Source organism: Oncorhynchus kisutch, linkage group LG6 (assembly GCF_002021735.2).
Source record: "Oncorhynchus kisutch isolate 150728-3 linkage group LG6, Okis_V2, whole genome shotgun sequence".
NCBI lineage: Eukaryota > Metazoa > Chordata > Actinopteri > Salmoniformes > Salmonidae > Oncorhynchus > Oncorhynchus kisutch.
In genome coordinates this window covers 49723468-49744468 of record NC_034179.2, presented here as the reverse complement: position 1 = coordinate 49744468, position 21001 = coordinate 49723468, and the positions used below count along the sequence as shown (strand labels likewise).

Below are 21001 nucleotides of genomic sequence, written 5' to 3'. Positions count from 1 at the left end.
CCTCAATCCCATAGAAAATTGGTGGACAAAACTGAAAAGGCGTGTGTGAGCAAGGAGGCCTACAAACCTCACTCAGTTACACCAGCTCTGTCATGAGGAATGGGCCAAAATTTACCCAACTTAATGTGGGATGCTTGTGGAAGGTTACCCGAAATGTTTGACCTGAGTTAAACAATTTAAAGGCAATGCTTCCAAATACTAATTGAGTGTATGTAAACTTCTGACCCACTGGGAATGTGATGAAAGAAATAGAAGCTGAAATAATTCTCTCTACTATTATTCTGACATTTCACATTCTTAAAATAAATTGGTGATCCTAACTGACCTAAGACAGGGAATTTTACTAGGATTAATTATCAGGAATATTGAAAAACTGAGTTGAAATGTATTTGGCTAAGGTATATGTAAACTTCCGACTTCAACTGTATGTTTTCCTCTTGTCCAGATGTGATAGGGCAGTGTGCAGTGCGATGGCGATTGCATCGTCTGTGGATCTCTTGAGGCGGTATGCAAATTGATTGGTTCTTGGGTGTCAGTTAAGGTAGAGCTGATATGATCTTTATCTAGCCTCTCAAAGCACTTCACGATGACAGAAGTGAGTGCTATGGGGCGATAGTAATTTAATTCACTTACCTTTGCTTTCTTGGGTACAGGAACAATGCTGGACATCTTGAAGCAAGTGGAGACTGGGATAGGGAGAGATTGAATATGTCCGTAAACACTCCAGCCAGCTGGTCTGTGCATGCTCTGAGGACGCGGCTAGGGATACTGTCTTGACCGGTAGCCTTGCGAGGTTTAGCAAGCTTAAATGTCTTACTCATGTCGGCCACAGAGAACGAGAGACAACAGTCCTTGGGAGTGGACCACGTCGGATGCACTGTGTTATCCTCAAAGTGGGCGAAGAAGGTGTTTAGCTTGTCCGGGAGCAAGATATCGGTGTCTACGACGTTTCTGGTTTTTCCTTTGCAATCCGTGATTGTCTATAGACCCTGCCAAATGCTTCTCATGTCTGAGCCGTTGAATTGCTACTCCACTTTGTTTCTGTACTGAACTTTTGCCTGTTTGATTGCCTTACAGATAGAATAAATAATTATACTGTTTGTATTGACCATATTCCCAGTCACCTTGCCGTGGTTAAATGTGGTGGTTCACACTTTCAGTTTTGTGCGAATGCTGCCATCTATCCAAATTTTTTGGTTTTGGGTAGGTTTTAATAGTCACAGTCTCAGTCACTGTCCGTGTATAGTCACAGAACTCAGTCACTGTCTGTGTATACGTCAATGCCATTCTCAGAGGCCACCCGGAGCATTTCCCTGCCCACGTGATCAAAATAATCTTGAAGCATGGATTCTGATTGGTCAGATCAGCGTTGAATAGACCTTAGCACGGGTACTTCCTATTTGAGTTTCTGCCTATGGTATGGGATGAGCAGAATGCAGAGCAGAGTTGTGATCTGATTTGCTGAAGGGAGGGTGGGGGAGTGTCTTGTAGCCATCCTGGAAGGGAGGGTAACAATGGTCAAGACTTCTTGGGGCGTGGGAACTACAGTGTCTCATGGGGGGGCAAACACTATCCAAACGTGAAGAATAGGTCAGGAGAAACACCTCCAAGACTGAAATCTATTTTTTCTAATGAGCAACAGATAAACCCAGGTGTCAATCAGCATGTTCAGTGGCTCTTTAATTCAGAGGGTGGCCCTGATAGTTAACAGGGTTGGGGTCAATTAAAATTTAAGTCAGTCAAATCAGGAAGTGATTTGAATTAAGCCTTTTTTAAATGATTTGAATAGGTATTTCAGTTTACTTCCTGAATTTACACGGTTAGTTTTAATTGAAGTCAAATTTACTAGCTAAACATTGGAGATGGCTCCGTACTGTATGGCTGCCTTCTTGCAAGCTCAAACCCAACTTTGCCATGTTGTGCTTCTAACAGACTAGTCAAAGCTCAAACCAAGTTTATTCACCCACTGGGTCAAACAGCTGAAAAGACAAAGACATGTTCCCACCAGCACAAGCATTTATACTCTCCTATTAGGCGAAGTGTCCTCCTTCCACATCTAGACAGCCAATACATCTCTGTTGCTAGGCAGGAACTCAGGCGGTGTGTGTTGTTAGGTTCTAATTTTCAGAGTAAATAACGCACGGACACTAGAGAAGCTTAACCAAGTTGAATTCTTCCCAAAGGGTCGACACAGCTGTATTCAGATAAAGACATGTTCCCACCACCACGAGTGTATATATATATATATATATATATATATATATATATATATATATATATACTCCACTTTAGACACTCCTCCTTCTCTCCTTACATCTTATTGTTCGACAGGAAGACGAAGTGATACAGTATTAAACCGTTCTGTCTCCCTTCAGGTGACCTGACCTGACCTCAACCCCCTTGATGTCTAATCCAAAGCACTCCACCCGTTTCACTTATAGCGCTCCTGTGACTTCCTCCCGTCCACCCAGCACATTCCAAAACCATCTGTCTCCTACAGATAACCATTCACTTCTGATGTGACCTCCATTCTCTACCACCCCTCAGACACTAGAGTATTACTTCTGATCGATCGTGTCTCTAGTGTAGCAACGTTCAAAGTTGAACCCAGAATCCAACAGTGTGTAATATAACTTCTCCTTGTCACTTCGTCTGACCTGACCTCGGCCCACATTCCTCATTCCTCCCTAATCCACTGCTATCTAACTTTATCAGTGACTGAAATCAGACTGGTACCCTTTGGCCCACTCCATAAGACCCATGAGATTTAACAATAACATTATACATGTAAAGTAGTTCTAGTATAGTAGCATGAATAAGTATATATTTCAAGCTAGAATCCAGCAGTGCCAACATAGCTATATGGAACATCCAAATAGTTTTTTGCCTTAGATGAAATTAAGATTAAAACATTTAAAAAATCTTAAGAAATCACAATTTTCAGTTTTGGTTCATGTTTGAGATCTCTCCCTTGGGGATTCATTGATCTTGGTACTATAAAGGGCCTAATGCAGTGCTTTTCTCTACTTTTTTTGTTCGTGTATAAAGTCATCTTTTGTTCACAGAGTAAAAAAAAAAATATGTAAACACCATTGTTGACAGGTTCATGGGAAATATAGCATTACCAGAATCTGTAAATTAATGGGAAATTCATTCAACAACAATTTTGATAACCTCCATTGCTGACACGTGTAGTGCCATCACTAGTTGTGAGTGATTAGTGCTTTTTGAAATTGGTTTTGTTTTAGTTCGATCATTAAAAAATAATCACGGTTTTCAATTTTGGTTGATTTATTTTACGTTAAAAGCACTATGCATTATGTGGTTTGAATGCTGGAACACAGAATAAAACAATGAAAGTCCAATGATGACAGTGAATGGTAGTGCTTATCACTTATCAACCATCATTTATTCACATTACTTTACTTTAAAAACATTTTTCAGTTGTGTATTGTAGTTTTATTTTATTATTCCATTTAGTCATCTCACATAATCTCTATTTTAGTAGTTCTTCGGAGTAAATAAGGCATACTTGTATGCCTGCTGAATACCAGCTATCAATCACTTAGATCATGTATTTTCAGGTAGAGATACCTCGCAAAGTAACTGCTCTCTCCCACTCAATCACACATTCTTCTGTCACCTTCTCTGTGTCAGCCTAATGTAGCAGGTGAAAAAAAACACACAGACTGGACAAGTAGATGCGCAATGGATTGTGGTCTTTGTAGTCAATTACCACTTTCTGCGCTGTATGTAGAATATTGGCCTGTTGGAAACTACAACTCCTTACTACATTGCACAGTTCGGGCTTGATCTAATTTATCTAGAGAAATGTGTAATGTGCGCAATGAAATCGTCAATTAGTTGTTTTAAATAATGAAAAATAAAATACATTAAAGTACAACTTAAGTATTTTTGGGGGGTATCTGTACTTTACCATTTAAATTTTTAACATTTTTTACTTCACTACATTCCTAAAGAGAATTATGTACTCCATACATTTTCCCTGACACCCAAAAGTACTCGTTACATTTTGAATGCTTAGCAGGACAGAAAATGGTCCAATTCGCACACTTATCAAGAGAACATCCCTGGTCATCCCTACTGCCTCTCATCTGGCGGACTCACTAAACACAAATGCTTTGTTTTTAAATGATTTCTGTGTGTTGAAGTGTGACCCTGGCTATCCGTAGATAAAACTAAAACAAGAAAATTGCTTAATATAAGGAATGTTTTATTATTCGTACTTTTACTTTTGATACTTAAGTATATTTTAGCAATTACATTTACTTTTTATGCTTAAGTATATTTAACACCAATTTTTTAAAACTTTTACTCAGGTAGTATTTTACTGGGTGACTTGCACTTTTACTTGAGTCATTTTCTATTAAGGTATCTTTCATTGAGTACTTTTCCACCACTGCCTACAATTCGGTAAAATAGCTCAGCACTAACCATCACATACTGTACAAAGGTGTTATAAAATAAGTCCATTTACACCTCACAGACAAAGTTATCGCAGTATAAATCTATAAATTGCCTCGTTGGCTAAATGGGATTTATTAGCCTCGTTGGCTAAATGGGATTTATTATTATTATTATAAGTCTGTCCTCAATGCCCAGGTAGGCGCTCTGTAAAGTAGACGCACAAGGACTTGCTGATTCAGTCGCTGCAAATAGTAACGACAGGTCACGCCTGCTGTCTGCCAAATCCTTCTGTGTTTCTGTCAGACCAATTGGCGAGATGTGTAGCTGACAGAAACTGAGCACGCGTTTGGCCCTGAATGGCTGCCAATCTGTGTGCCTCTGCAGCTGACAGCATGCTTGGCTGGCTTTGATACTGTGACACGGCTCAACAAATGTAGGATGCGTCCCAAATGGCACCTTATTCCTTACATAGGGCACTACTTTTGACCAGAGCCCGGGAATAGGGTGCCATTTGGGATGTGGGATGCAGCCGTAATTAAATGAGCCCCCAGCAGGAGAAAGCACCCCTCAGGACAGACTATCTATTCAGACAGGAATAGCATGAAATGAGTGGGGAGACAGAGAGGGAGATGTAGAATAGCATTGGGGCTGTGATTCATAGCCATGCTGGTGGTGTATACAGTGAGCTCCAAAAGTATTAGGACTGTAACAAATGTTTTGGCTCTGTACTACAGCACTTTGCATTTGAAATAGTACAATTGCTATGATGTTAAAGTGCAGACTGTCAACTTTAAATTGAGGGTATTTTCATACGTATCAGGTGAACCATTTAGAAATTACACCAGTTATTTTCATAGTCCCTCCCATTTTAGGGGACTAAAAGTTTTGGAACAAATTCACTTACTGTATATGCTGTGGGGAAGTGGGAGGGCCTTCTGGGCCTTCAAAGAAAGCATAAGGATTTAAAAAATATATATATATATTTTTTCTTTCTTTTATTTCATTTTACAATCATTTGTATGATCTTCTGATTTAATCTCTTCAGTTTGTATTGGAAATAAGGATTTTCTTTGGTGGTCTCTGGGTTTAACCTCATAGTCATTGTATAATTTTGAAATCTAAAGACGTAGAATACAGAGCCAAAACAACAAGAACATTTGTCACTGTCCCAATACTTTTGGAGCTCACTGTATGTGCTGCAGGCTGCGGAGATACCCGCAAGACCAGCCTCAGCCATGGGATAGCGGATCTCAACTGCATCTACAGTCAGTGTCTGTCACGCCCTGACTCTAGAGATCCTTTTTATTCTCTATTTTAGTTAGGTCAGGGTGTGACATGGGTGGGTAGTCTAGTTTTATTATTTCTATGTTGGCCTGGTATGGTTCCCAATCAGAGGCAGCAGTTGTCTCTGATTGGGGATCATATTTAGGCAGCCTTTTCCCACTGGGTTTTTGTGGGATCTTGTTTTTGTGTAGCTGCCTGTGAGCAGCCCAGAACATTACGTTTCATTTTCTTCTGTATTGTTTTTGGTGAGTTTCATATTTATTAAACATGTGGAACTCTAAGTACGCTGCGCCTTGGTCCATTCATTCAGACGATCGTGACAGTGTCACTATCTCTGCTCTGTTTAAATGAGATTAGACAAACAATACTTGAAATAACAGTTTGTTAACGTAAAGCACAACATGCAATCTACTTGTGGCCTACAAAGACGGTGAATGGGCCTCAAATGTATGGGTCTGTAATACATTAGACATTTAAGTTGATGTTTGATTTCAATATTTCACTAAAGCTGGCTACAGAAGCAGCTGAAGAGTGGTCGTAGTCAGTTTAACTGTGGCTTTAAGGCACCTTACTCGTTTTTTTTACCTTTATTTAACTAGGCAAGTCAGTTAAGAACAAATTTGTATTTTCAATGACGGCCTAGGAACAGTGGGTTAACTGCCTGTTCAGGGGCAGAACGACAGATTTGTACCTTGTCAGCTCGGGGATATGAACTCATGACACATGAGGCAATTAAAAACAATGAGCTGCTGCACTTGAATGGGTAAAAACCATGAGGCTGTGGAGACTTGGTATAAAGGTGCTCTTTAATAAGAGGGGTAGTCTATGGACTGGGAAAAATTGGGATTATGGCCATCATTCGGTAAATGGAAAATGTAGAAAAATAATAAATTTATAGTGGGGCTTACTTTTCCCATCAAGGCACCCTTCATTGTGTCTTGATAGGAATTATACAAGAAGAAGCTAGCTGGGAGCTGTGATCGGATCGTATTTCATCAATTAGACTCAGAGAAGTGAGCTTAGAGAGTGCAGGAGCGTAGCAGCAGGAGGAGAGCGAGATCTGGGTCTGTGCTGTACTGCGGCATGCTCAGAGCTGTGGCCAAGTAGAGGCATCACGAGCCTGGGCCATGCGACACGAAGTGGGGGTAGTAGGGGGTGGGGTGGTGAGGGAGCGTAGTACGGGGAGAGATAGAAAGTGGGCCACTGAGCAGGGCAGGGCTTATATCCATCCACACTGGTTTCATCGGCAGGAGCAAAAAGAATGGCTAATGCAGCCCTGCAACCAATGGAGCATCACACACGTTCACACTTATACACTGTGAATGATACGTGCACGTCTGTACACTCCACAACAACTTTCTTAATAGGACTGCACATAAAGTGTATTAGAAAATATAAACGGCACACACATTTGTCCATTATATAAATGCTCACATAATGGACAGATACTGCGCACAAATCGTTACTTATTTCAACTTAAGGTGCTATTTGTTTAAAAATGTATCTAACTAGACAAATCGGTTAAGAACAAATTCTTATTTACAATTTTTATTTTTTATTTTACCTTTATTTAACTAGGCAAGTCAGTTAAGAACAAATTCTTATTTTCAATGACGGCCTAGGAACAGTGAGTTAACTGCCTGTTCAGGGGCAGAATGACAGATTTGTACCTTGTCAGCTCGGGGATTTGAACATGAAACCTTTCGGTTACTAGTCCAACGCTCTAACCACTAGGCTACCCTGACGGCCTACCAACAAGTAAAAGGCCTCCTGCGGGGACAGGGGCCTGGGATTTTAAAAAACCCAATACTATACAAATATAGGACAAAACACACATCACAACAAGGGAGACAACACAACACTACATAGAGACCTAAGACAACAAGGCAGCATCACATGACAACACAACATGGCAGCAGCAAAACATGGTACAACTTTAACTTTAGCCTGCAGCTTTGATATTTGCTGAGAGAAAGATAGTTCACCATCTAGCTATACTCCCAAGTACTTGTAGCTCTAAACCCTCAGAGGTAGTAATCACACCTGTGGGAGGAGGGGCATTCTCCTTACCAAACCACATGGCCTTTGATTTGGAGGTGTTCAGAACAAGGTTAAGGGTAGAGAAAGCTTGGGACACTAAGAAAGCTTTGTTGTAGAGCATTCAACACAAAATCCAGGGAGGGGCCAGCTGAGTATAAGACTGTATCATCTGCATATAAATGGATGAGAGAGCTTCCTACAGCCTGAGCAATGTTGTTGATGTAAATTGAGAAGAGTGTGGGGCCTAGGATCGAGCCTTGGGTTAGTCCCTTGGTGACAGGCAGTGGCTGAGACAGCAGATTTTCTGACTTAATACACTGCACTCTTTGAGAGAGGTAGTTAGCAAACCAGCCCAAAGACCCCTCAGAGACACTAATACTCCAAATTTAAGGATCTCCCACAGGAATGGAATGGTCTACAGTATCAAAAGCTTTGGCCACATCAATAAAAATACCAGCACAATATTGCTTAGAATCAAGGGCAATGGTGACATCATTGAGGACCTTTAAGGTTGCAGTGACACATCCATAACCTGAGCGGAAACCAGATTGCATACCCGAGAGAATACTATAGACATCAAGAAAGCCAGTCAGTTGATTATTGACAAGTTTTTTCAACACTTTTGATAAACAGGGCAAAATAGAAATAGCCTATAACAGTTAGGATCAGCTCAATCTCCCCCTTTAAATAAAGGACAAACCAAGCAAAGGTAACCTCCCCAGAAAGGAGAGACAGGTTAAAAAGGTCAGAGATAGGCTTGACGATGATAGGGGCAGTAACCTTAAAGAAGAAAGGGTCTAGTTTTTGGGTCAAGTTTAAGGAGCTCCTTTAGCACCTCAGATTCAGTGACTGCCTTCAGGCATGCACAAGCATCTTCGATAGAAGGGATCAAGCTGATTCTATACCATTTTACAGAGGTCATGTCATGAAGGAAGGCCTGCTCATTGAAGTTTTTCAGCAAGGGTCTATGGCAAAACAGGACAGGTTGTTTCACTGAGCAGTCATTATGAACACAGGCTGTAAAACAGTGGTCACTAAGGTCATTACAGAAAACACTAGACTGGTACCTATCAGGATTATTTGTGAGGATAAAGTTGAGGAGAGTAGCCTTTTCTGGGTGTTTGGAGTCATACCTTGTGGGATTGGTAATAATCTGAGAAAGATTTAGGGAGTCCCATTGTATTAGGACTTGGTCAGGTGGTTTAAGCATGTCCCAGTTTAGGTCACCAAACAGGACAAATTCAGACTTAGTGTAAGGGGCCAGGAGAGAGCTTAGGACAGGTAGGGTACAGGCCGGTGCTGATGGTGGACGATAACACCCAGCAACAGCCGACGAAGAGGTATTTGAAAGTTGAATGCTTAAAACCAGCAAATCAAAATGTTTGGGAACAGACTTGGTGTAGACAACCGAGCATTGAAGGTGATCCTTGGTAAAGATTGCCACTCCACCACCTTTGGAAGATCTGTCTTGCCGAAAAAGATTATAACCAGAAAAGTTAACACCAGTATTCAAAACATTCTTCCTTAACCACGTCTCAGTAATAACAAACACATCTGGATTGGAGCTGTGAACCCACACTTTCAGTTTATCCATTTTAGGTAATACGCTTATACGAGAGCAGAAATCAGTGAAACAGATATCAGAGCACAAGTCAGAATTGGGGCTAGCAACAGTAGATGGGCCAGGGTGTACATGCACATTTACAAATGTCATCAACAGTAATAGAATCAGGGCATGGCAGAGAACAGGGAGAGCTCTGCACTGCTGATTTATGACATCTGAATGTGCATTAGATGGCAACAAGATCATATTGTACAGCAATTTCATTAGGTAACAACAATACAAAGCCAGCGAGAGGTGGTTAGAATAGGATGGGAGGCTAAAAGTCTATGTAACCAATAGAGAGTCAGAGTCCCGAGTGTGGGAACAAACATAGTCTGTCCCACGGTTGGGTAATTGAGCCATATCAATAATGAACCTTTGGCAATGAGGACTTTGTAATTTTCGAAATGCATTATGGTGGTCCCGTTTGTAGTCTCTATTGTAAGGAATTTATTTCTTTATCAAACATTTCTCCCTGATCAAACACTTTGTGTCATCCTCTGTAGCATGCGTCCAACTGTTTGTTGTGTCAAAGACAAAGAACACATATGCATGCTCTGTCTTCGTTTTGGCTTTTATGCTAAATGCATACAAAGTATAAAGCTATTATTATTCGTAATTCTAATTAATAAAACCATGTCAATTCTGATCCTTTTTGCAGTTTTCCTTCGTATTGCCACTCTGATTCTGACTCTGTTATTGCACTTCCTTTGTTGGTCTCATCTCTTCCCCAATCAGAAATGCCTCAATAGATGACGGAGAGGGTCACAGGTTTGATTCGCAGCACTTCCAGTTGAGGTGAGACATTTCAAAATGACTGCTGACCCTCATGTTTGACCTCCCATTCCATCTGTGATACATCTTTGTCCTCATTTTATGCTCTAATGCAAGACAGAGTGTGCAGTGGGTAACATACATATACGTGTGCAAAAGAATTGTGCAAAGTGCAAAAATGACCAATAAACTTCACTGTAATCTGTCAGTGTGATTTAATTTGAGTTTTAAAAAAAGAGGGATTATGGCATTAAGAGGCATTATTTATGTTTTGCTCAGTTTCCTAAGCTCAAGTATATAAAAAAAAGTAATTCATGTGTGCTGTCTGAATATGGATCCCTGTTACAGTTCTCATATCAGTTTCCTTTCAAAGCGGCCTCTTTTTGCCCTAAGCGGGCTTTAGTGATGTAAGTAAGTAGCCGGAGTGGCTCATAGGCTCCTGCACCCATCTCCTGTTCCTGTAGCAGCTTTATGTATAGGTACACCCCCTGAACAGGACGCTAGTCTATTGCAGGGCCTTACCCTCAACCTATATCCTTAATGCTGAGTGCCAAGCAGAGATGCTTTGGGTCCCATTTTTTTGTCTTTGGTATGACTCGGCCGGGGATCGAACTCCCAACCTTCCAATCTGAGGGCGGACACTAACCACAAGGCCACTTTAGTGATGTGCATACTCGGAATGCCCATTGACAAAATTGATGATAAAAAAAAATAAAAAAAATGAAGCGTAAAGATTTTCAGATTGTTCAGTAATTAATATAGATTTTAGTTCCCGCATATGTTGTCTCTGGCTACCACCCCATACTGATGGTAGTAGGCTTTCCTTTACTGGTACTATCATGGTGCAAATCACTTTGTTTCATACTAAAAAACAAGTTTGACCTTTTTTTGCTTATAGTCAAAGGTAAAGCAGATGGAAAACTCACTGGAGCGGTAATGTTAGCTTGGCGTGTAGTGAAGTTGAAACTTGAAACTAGTGAAGTGGAAGTCCATGCCGACAGCATGGAGGGGGGGGATTGAGTGCTGATATTTTTGTGGAATCCAAATTCTAAATGAAAAAAAAAATACATGTAACAGTAGGTGTTTTGCATGTAAAACAACAAAAGCCTGAGTGCACATGTAAATGCTTTATAAACCAAGGTTTAATTTTTCCTTTTCCACTCCCATAACATAGGTGTTATTTGTCTATTCTGTTCTGTGTCTCTCTGTCCCTCTGTTCTGTTCTGTTCTGTCTCTGTCTCCTCCTACTCTCTGTACTAACCACTCTCTCTGCTCTATTCTCCTACCCCCAGGCCTCCTGAGCCAGTTTACAGCACTGTGAACAAACTGTGTGACAAAACACCTTCTCCCCGCTGCTATTCCCCCATGGAGTGTGACAAAAGCCTCCTCCACTCCATACCCTTCCCTCACTATCACTTAGGCCTGCTCCCTGACTCCGAGATCACCAGGTATTCTACCCGCTGCATGGCATAGCTTTGCATTGTATTGCAGGGCATGGCATGCCCCCTACTCTCTTCCTATCCTCACACACACTCACTCGTTCCCAAAGGATCTCACTCTTCTAAGCCTTGCATGCCTCTCCTAACTGTCTATCTTCCTATCCTCACACACACTCACTCGTTCCCAAAGGATCTCACTCTTCTAAGCCTTGCATGCCTCTCCTAACTGTCTATCCATGCCCCCTACTCTCTTCCTATCCTCACTTTCTCACTCGTTCCCAAAGGATCTCACTCTTCTAAGCCTTGCATGCCTCTCCTACCTGTCTATCCACGCCCCCTACTCTCTTCCTATCCTCACTTTCTCACTCGTTCCCAAAGGATCTCACTCTTCTAAGCCTGCATGCCTCTCCTACCTGTCTATCCACGCCCCCTACTCTCTTCCTATCCTCACTTTGTCACTCGTTTCCAGAGGGTCTCGCTCTTCTAAACCTGCATGCCTCTCCTCCCTTCGGCTCCCTCTCACTCCAGGGGGTCTGATCTAGTCCAAACCTGCTGGCCTTTCGCAAAAACATTTGGACACCCCCCCCCCCCCCCCCCCTGAAGACGGGCAGTGTTGTTATAAGTGAATGTGTTTTCTCTAAAAGTGTCAGGGTATTTTTTTATTTTTTTTAAGTGGTATGTTGAAGCCTATAGCAGCTACTCAGACACACTCAAACACAATCAAGCGCACTTAACGCACCAGATGCCTTTACACTTTTTCTGAAGCCGGGGGTCAGTGTGATCGCAACGTGAAGGGGCCAGATGTGATTTCACTGGTCATATATATTAGATATACAAAATCTCAGATTGCTTGACAATAGATCTCTTTCTTAGCTCTCCCTGAACATATTATAATTGAGCCCTCAAGCACTATTTCCCTTCAGGATCAGGATGGCCTCCACCCTTCGTTAAGTTTTGCTTGTTTGTTTAGAATGTCAATGATCTGCATTATGTTATGAAAACTAAAGTAGTTCCTAATTGGCCTCCGTGGGAGTTATTATACAAATAATTATAATACAAAAAAGAATATAGATATTACATCAACAAGAACAGCAGTAGACTCCTTTTGCATCAATTGAAAAATAAGTATTGAGGTGCTGTTTTATATGATAATGATCAAGATTCTGTTAGTGGTAAAGCATACAATAGTTAGTCTTTTATTGATTGTTTGCTCTTTTTCCTAGTAACAGCACTTTGCCATCTTTATCTCGTTTGTGCGGGGCTTATTTATTATTTCAGCTTGTTTATCATTTCTGCATGAGCAACGTATCTGTGCGTACAATCAACAGAGCTGGGATGTGATTGGTAACCATGAATAAGGCATGAGGTGTTAAAGTGCATGCTATTCGGACCAGATTAGTTCAAATGTGCGTCATCCATATTGTTGAAGTTGGACCAGGCTAATGGAATGTGAACAGAGGACAAGATACATTGAACGTTAAGGCATTTAAAAGGATAACTTTGCTCAAAAAAAAAAAACGTCTTTAGTATTTTGCTCATTAGTCCACTGTTGATACGGTCTCCAAAAATGGTGCATGTCAGCAGTAAAGTCAAGAGAGAGCACTTTCAATAAAAAAGTGTAATGTGTTTTGCATCATATAATGCATTTATCATCATCATCATTTGTAGCTTTTTACTGAAAGTTTTGAAAACGTAACTGCTGACAAGAATATGTTTGTGAGACCATATCAACAGTGGATTAATGAACAAAATACAAAAAAAATATGTTTTTGAGTCAAGTGATCATTTCAGTCTGATGCTACATTTGGGATGCCGTGTTGCTCCTTAACAGAGGAAAGGCAGACAAAGTTGCTCTGGCGAGTGGGTCAGCACCAGCCATGAGACTGGGCACTTGGCAAACCCTGCCTTCCAGCATCATTACGTGGAGTCCCTTGACTACTTTAATATTTGAATGAATTGGCCTGCTGTTAACTATGCAGGTCATTGCAGAGCTTGCTAGTTGAAGAGTCTTCCAGATGAAGCACACTACCGCAGGTCTTTACCACTGTCTGGTCATGTGGATAAAACAAAGATATGATTTTATAAATCGGATGATTATTTTTTTTTCAACTATTTGTCAGGATATTGCTTCACTTGGTTTCAGTCTGTGCCATTTGTATCATACCACACAAATGCTTTTGGCTTGAATTGACAAATACGGATGGAATGATCTTCATAGATTCGCTCTGGATGTGCCGACTGAAATTGAATACATTTCGATGACTTTCCCTATGCTTGATGTGTCAAACACTGGTTACTGAGATGCATAAAGAGAGCCATTAAATGTGGTATTCAATAAGTCTTTATTGATTGCTCAAGTGTAGCTGGCATAATGTATCGATGTACTGTAGGGTGAAGCTGCCCTTAGATGCTGACCTTGGGTCAGTTTGGCATTTTCCTCACTAATAGATATAGTTTGGGTTAGGGGAAGGGAACCTGATTCTAGATCTCTAACTAGGGGAAACTTCACCCCGGAGCCCAGAATTTATTAGTCCATTTGACCTTAATAATAATGTTTTTATGAGATATTTTTATGTTTTAATAAGGAGCCTTAGCTACCGTCTCCTTTTACAAAGACTTTGAGTATTAGAACATATTAGTATTTAATCATTTCTTTTGTTAAAGGGGAACGTTTTGTCTAATTACTCATTGGTAGGCATAAATACTTCTTTGTCTGGACCCTAATTAACTAGAAGGCAGTGTGTTTCCAGTGGTTACGTCCCAAATCGCACCCTATTCCCTATACAGTGCACTACTTTTGACAAGGGCCTATAGGTCAAAAGTAATACCCTATGTTGGAAAGAAGGTGCGCGTTTGGGACGCACACTGTGTTTCGGATTGCCTCATCTCCGTTTCAATTTGCATTCCCTCTGTTGTGAGCCGAGTGCACTGCCTCTTCCATTCTCGTAATCCAGTTCCAACCTAAGAACGCTGTGGTATTGTGAGACGACTTCTCAGAGGGAGCAGAGAATAATCAAACTGTCTCTTTAAAACCTACTCTAGAATGCAAGGGTGTGTGCAGTTCCAAGCATTTCTCAAAGGATTTTGTTTTCGTCATTCATTCTGCTGTAAATTGAGTAAGTTGAGTGAGAAAACACAAGTACTTAGAGCATCTGGACATGGTCATGTTCCTGTGTACAGTGTTGTTTTTGCTATAACAACTCGAATGGAAATCACACAACGTTATTTTGACCAGTGTTGACATCGCTTTGCAGAATAAAGTAGTCACACTTATGCAGAGCAGGAAGGCAGTCGTGGTTATAATTCGTTATATTCTTCAAGAAACAATGTGTAAATATGAAGAATTGAAATGACCATTGAACAGATTCTTGGACCTCCACATAAAAAAAAAAGAAATTCTAGTTGAACCCCTCATGCCTTGTGCTAGCTTGCTCCACAATATAACTGATTACTACCTAATGCTCACCGACTGTGGCTCTCACTCTCTCAATTCAATGGGAATTATTGGCATGGGAAATGTATTGTATTGCCAAAGCAAGTGGAATAGATAATACACAAAGGTGAAATAACCAATCAGAAATGAACAGTAAACGTTACACTCACAAAAGTTTCTAAAGAATAGAGACACTTCAAACGTTATATTATGGCTGTTTACAGTGTTTATAACAATATGCAAATAGTAGAAGTACAAAAGGGAAAATAAATAAACATGGGTTGTATTTATATTTCTCGCTCTCTCGCACTCTCGCTCGCAGAAAATGAGTGGCTGTATGCTGATAGAGGAAGCCCACCCACAGTCAATAGCAATAATTCTATTTCTAAACTGTGTTGAGCACACTCATTATGCGATTGCTGTAAATTGAGTTATATTTCTGTCAGAATTTATATTTTCACTTGTTGCACAAAGGTTATACAGAATATCAGACCAATTAACATTCGTTAACTTTTGCAGGAAGGTTGAAAATAAACTTTTTCTGGACATATGAAATGTTGAAGCAAAGCACATATGCCGTAGATATGCTCTGTAATCTACCCAGCAGTCTATCCAAAATGGCGGTTTGCTTCTCACTTTCATAGCATTCTCCTTACGACATTTTCAGATTTTAACACTTAAATATCAAAGGGATGCATGAGTACAAAGATTCTGGGAGAGCCTAACGAAAGGTGACATGAAATAATGAGGCAAGAAGAGAGAGGCACTTCATGGAGCATGCTTAATGCATAGGCGGAATTGGTTGTCTGAGCTTACCCAGAGAGAGGTGGAATTCACAACGAATTTTCTGTTTTCTCATTCGCCCACATGATTACGGTGAGATGCCTGTGGTTGCCTTGGTGCCGCAAATACTAAATTAGCTATTGCTGGTGTGCTGAATAGATTTTACAGAACCATGTTAGCATTAGCATTTTGACTGTAGGCCACCTCCCTGTGTCCTAGCCTAGAATGGCCTCTGGTGGGCCTCCAGCTACCTGACCGTTCCTCTCTCCATATCAATGTGTTTCAGCTGTCTGTGTTGCTGTCACAGGGGGGGCCTTTGGGGACACTGGGAGGGCAAGGGCCCACTCAAATGATTTATTAACAACCCTGGCTTAAATACCATGTGTATTCTCACAGAAGCATAATGTAATCAGGGTCGTATTCACTAGAAACCAAATGGAAGAAAACAGCCGAAACAGGAAGGACTACCTGAACTTGTCCAATAACAATCTCTGATTTGAATGCATCTCAATCGCCTTTTAAAAGGGTGCGTCTACCGTGCCCTTTTCCTCCCGTGCACCACACCTATGGAACTCCCTTCCAGATAGTCTCCAAGCTGTTCAGACTGTTGGAGCTTTGAAAGCAGTCCTTAAGACTCATCTCTATCAACAGGCCTATCCTTCCTCCCAGACTTTGATTGTTGTTGATATGGTCAGACATATTTGTTTATTTAAAAAATATATATATATGTCTATTTTATTCACTTTGAGATTGTTCTTGTATATTGAAAATCACTTTACAAATGTAATACATGTAGTATTATTATTAATGAGAGTGGTGAAGGCAGCTTGTTATTCCTAGCAACCGGGTCAACCATGCTCATTGTCTCTCAAATCATTAAGAACACCTGCTCTTTCCATGACATAGACTGACCAGGTGAATCCGGGTGAAAGCTATGATCCCTTATTGACATCACTTGTTAAATCCACTTCAAATCAGTGTAGATGAAGGAGACAGGTTAAAGGAGGATATTTAAGAGACATGGATTGTGTATGTGTGCTATTCAGAGGGTGAAGGGAAAATACAAAATATTTAAGTGCCTTTGAACAGGGTATGGTAGTAGATGCCAGGCGCACCGGTTTGTGTCAAGAACTGCAATGCTGCCAGGATTTTCCACGGTCAACAATTTTCCGTGTGTATCAAGAATGGTCCACCACCTAAAGGATATCCAGCCAACTTGTGGGAAAGATTGGAATCAACATGGGCCAGCATCCTTGTGGAAAGCTTTCAACATCGTGGAGAGTCCATGTAACCTAATATTAGTTATTAATGTTTTTCCCACTCAGCGTATTCTCAAAGCTGGTCTAAGCACAGAACATGTATATATCCCCATTTCCATGGATATAATTATATCCCAACCAATATTATTAGCTACATTAAGAAGATTTTAAGTACATGGCTGTATTTCAAGTTCAGTTGAAGCTTTTGTGCTACATTAAAGGACATTCAGATGCCATCTGGAGTTTGGTTGCCATCTAGTGTTACATTTTAGAAGCAACCCTCTGTTGGGTGCTGGCAGGTTACTCCATGCAGACACTGATGGTTGGCCCTGCCCTCAGCTGTATACCAAAACAAGTGGCGTGGACCGCGCTTTGTTCTTTTACTTTACGTGCTCTATTTTGTTTTATAGATGCGCTATTGCAGGGGTTTCCAAATCCGAGCCTGAGGGTCCGGATTACTGCTGGTACTGCAGTCCCCGATTAGAGGTAGGGCTGTGACGGTCAAGATTATTTGTCAGCCAAATGACAGCGGTCGCCGTTCTAATCGTTTGAGTTGGCTACAGCAAGGAGCAACACAGTTCCATCACGTTACCACAGAAACTGACTCAGTCGCACGTCATCTTTTTGAATGCCTGGATTTCCCTTTTTCAGTCAGCTGATTATTCCACAACACAACATTCTAAAACTGGCTCTCCTTTTGTCTCCTCTCCTCCTTCCTGTGGGCTGTAAATCAGGCTTACTTTTACTTTTCTGCTTTTGGGTAAAGTTTCTGACTTAAATATGAAGGACATTTTTAGAAATAAATACAATTTTAAACTAAAAATAATTATATATACAGTGGGGAGAACAAGTATTTGATACACTGCCGATTTTGCAGGTTTTCCTACTTACAAAGCATGTAGAGGTCTGTCATTTTTATCATAGTTACACTTCAACTGTGAGAGACGGAATCTAAAACAGAAATCCAGAAAATCACATTGTATGATTTTTAAGTAATTAATTTGCATTTTATTGCATGACATAAATATTTGATACATCAGAAAAGCAGAACTTAATATTTGGTACAGAAACCTTTGTTTGCAATTACAGAGATCTTACGTTTCCTGTAGTTCTTGACCAGGTTTGCACACACTGCAGCAGGGATTTTGGCCCACTCCTCCATACAGACCTTCTCCAGATCCTTCAGGTTTCGGGGCAGTCGCTGGGCAATATGACTTTCAGCTTCCTCCAAAGATTTTCTATTGGGTTCAGGTCTGGAGACTGGCTAGGCCACTCCAGGACCTTGAGATGCTTCTTACGGAGCCACTCCTTAGTTGCCCTGGCTGTGTGTTTCGGGTCGTTGTCATGCTGGAAAACCCAGCCACAACCCATCTTCAATGGTCTTACTGAGGGAAGGAGGTTGTTGGCAAAGATCTCGCGATACATGGCCCCATCCATCCTCCCCTCAATACGGTGCAGTCGTCCTGTCCCCTTTGCAGAAAAGCATCCCCAAAGAATGATGTTTCCACCTCCATGCTTCACGGTTGGGATGGTGTTCTTGGGGTTGTAGTCATCCTTCTTCTTCCTCCAAACACGACGAGTGGAGTTTAGACCAAAAAGCTCTATTTTTGTCTCATCAGACCACATGACCTTCTCCCATTCCTCCTCTGGATCATCCAGTTGGTCATTGGCAAACTTCAGACGGGCCTGGACATGCGCTGGCTTGAGCAGGGGGACCTTGCGTGCGCTGCAGGATTTTAATCCATGACGGCGTAGTGTGTTACTAATGGTTTTCTTTGAGACTGTGGTCCCAGCTCTCTTCAGGTCATTGACCAGGTCCTGCCGTGTAGTTCTGGGCTGATCCCTCACCTTCCTCATGATCATTGATGCCCCATGAGGTGAGATCTTGCATGGAGCCCCAGACCGAGGGTGATTGACTGTCATCTTGAACTTCTTTCATTTTCTAATAATTGAGCCAACAGTTGTTGCCTTCTCACCAAGCTGCTTGCCTATTGTCCTGTAGCCCATCCCAGCCTTGTGCAAGTCTAAAATGTTATCCTTGATGTCCTTACACAGCTTTCTGGTCTTGGCCATTGTGGAGAGGTTGGAGTCTGTTTGATTGAGTGTGTGGACAGGTGTCTTTTATACAGGTAACGAGTTCAAACAGGTGCAGTTAATACAGGTAATGAGTGGAGAACAGGAGGGCTTCTTAAAGAAAAACTAACAGGTCTGTGAGAGCTGGATTTTTACTGGTTGGTAGGTGATCAAATACTTATGTCATGCAATAAAATGCTAATTAATTACTTAAAAATCATACAATGTGATTTTCTGAATTTTTGTTTTAGTTGTTTTAGTCTCTCACAGTTGAAGTGTACCTATGATAAAAATTACAGACCTCTACGTGCTTTGTAAGTAGGAAAACCTGCAAAATTGTCAGTGTATCAAATACTTGTTCTCCCCACAGTATATATATATATATATATATATATATATATGTTTTTTTTTTGTGGTTTTGACGGTTATTTGAATTTCATGACTGTCTTCATCCTTAATCGATTATCCAATTATCGTGCCAGCCCATTAGATTGAAAGAAAATGGTCCAGATTAGAATTTGTCTGCTCTATTCACAGTTCAGATTTGTGGTAGGCAATGAGAGAATCAATTGGTTTTGCTCGACTCCTTGCGTCCTCTCCTCCGTACTCTCCTCGCCTGCTTTTGAAAATGGTCAAACGTAATCGAGGAGACATCAAAAGATTTCAAGACACTTCCGTGCTAGCAGGTGGGAGAATACTCTTGTGTGACCTCTGCCAATGGATATCAGTAGAATAGCATACTTCTCCGTTCACCTACTAACAAGTTGACACACTTTTCGACCACTTATCGGTTTCCAGCTCACGGAAGAGAGGAGGATGCAGGAGTCGAGGAGAGGACAGACTTAACCCAATTGAGAACCACCCCTAAATTGAGAAACTCCCCTTGTATTATAGGAAAACTTACTAATCACTATGCTCGGACAATGTCGTACCCTAACCTTATTTCAGAAATTGTTTGAGACACACCTTAAATGTTTTTGGGTGTCACTGCTTTACCCAATTATTTTAAAGCAGTATTTCACAGATTTATTTACTTCATATTCAAAGGTGACATTTTCACACATAGTCGTATGGTGCTGAATGATGTTAAAAATCAGTGAAGTGTTCCTTTAACCCCCCAGTAGATGGCAATCTATTGTTATGTAACAAGTGTTAGGCCTGTCACAACAGTCTGTCTAAGCGGGAACCTACAACCCACAGCGCAGCACTTTGCAACTAGGTCAGTGACAATGTATATGTACAGTATCAAGCATCTCAGCATAGAAGTGCTGATATAGGATCAGTTTTAACCATTAGAGCACAATGAATAAGATTACATGGGACCTTGTCCTAGATCAGCGCTCTCACTCTGAGACTCATTGCTATCGATCCCTATAACATGATTTCCAGACTTCATCTGTCTTTAGACATATAGTCTCCTACTGTTCTCAAGCAACTCAAAAAGACACCTGGCAAGGGACTCCGAACCTTCTAGCCTTACTTTACATACAATATTAACTATATCATTTTGTTGGTTTGACAGCGACAGCGTTCCCTTCAGAGTAGATTGGTGGCACTACAGGGAAAATAAGTCTCATCTCTCCAAAGAGTCCTTGAGGAAGGTGTCCTCAATGTCCTGATTGCTATTTGACTCCCAGTGGGAGCTGGTGGCAGATGCTAGCTCTCGGTCTTCATACATGGCTATGTGTGAATGTGTGTGTGTGTGTGCCTGCGTGCGTGCGTGCATACATGCACACTTGTGACCTCATGCTCATGTGCAGGCTCCTCGTCTCCAGGAAACCAGTCAGAAATGGGACAATGATTTAAGTAGAGCACAATGCTCCTTTGGGCCTCTGCCATCTCTGTACTGTGCCTAGGCGCGCTCTACGTGCCCCCGCGTCTATCT

At 41.2% G+C, this 21001-nt stretch overlaps 1 protein-coding gene across 15 annotated transcripts in view; it reads left to right on the top strand.

The window, feature by feature from the left end:
* Nucleotides 1-21001, top strand: part of LOC109892939 (disks large homolog 2) — a 195740-nt gene that overhangs the window by 140809 nt on the left and 33930 nt on the right. For 11 of the 15 annotated variants that reach the window (XM_031826844.1, XM_031826847.1, XM_031826845.1 and 8 more), the window contains 2 exons: nt 10094-10153; nt 11422-11577. The exons of the other annotated variants lie outside the window; for them this stretch is intronic. In XM_031826844.1, the coding sequence (XP_031682704.1) occupies nt 10094-10153; nt 11422-11577 (216 nt within the window). The remainder of the gene's footprint in view (nt 1-10093; nt 10154-11421; nt 11578-21001) is intronic. 15 annotated transcript variants of the gene reach the window in all.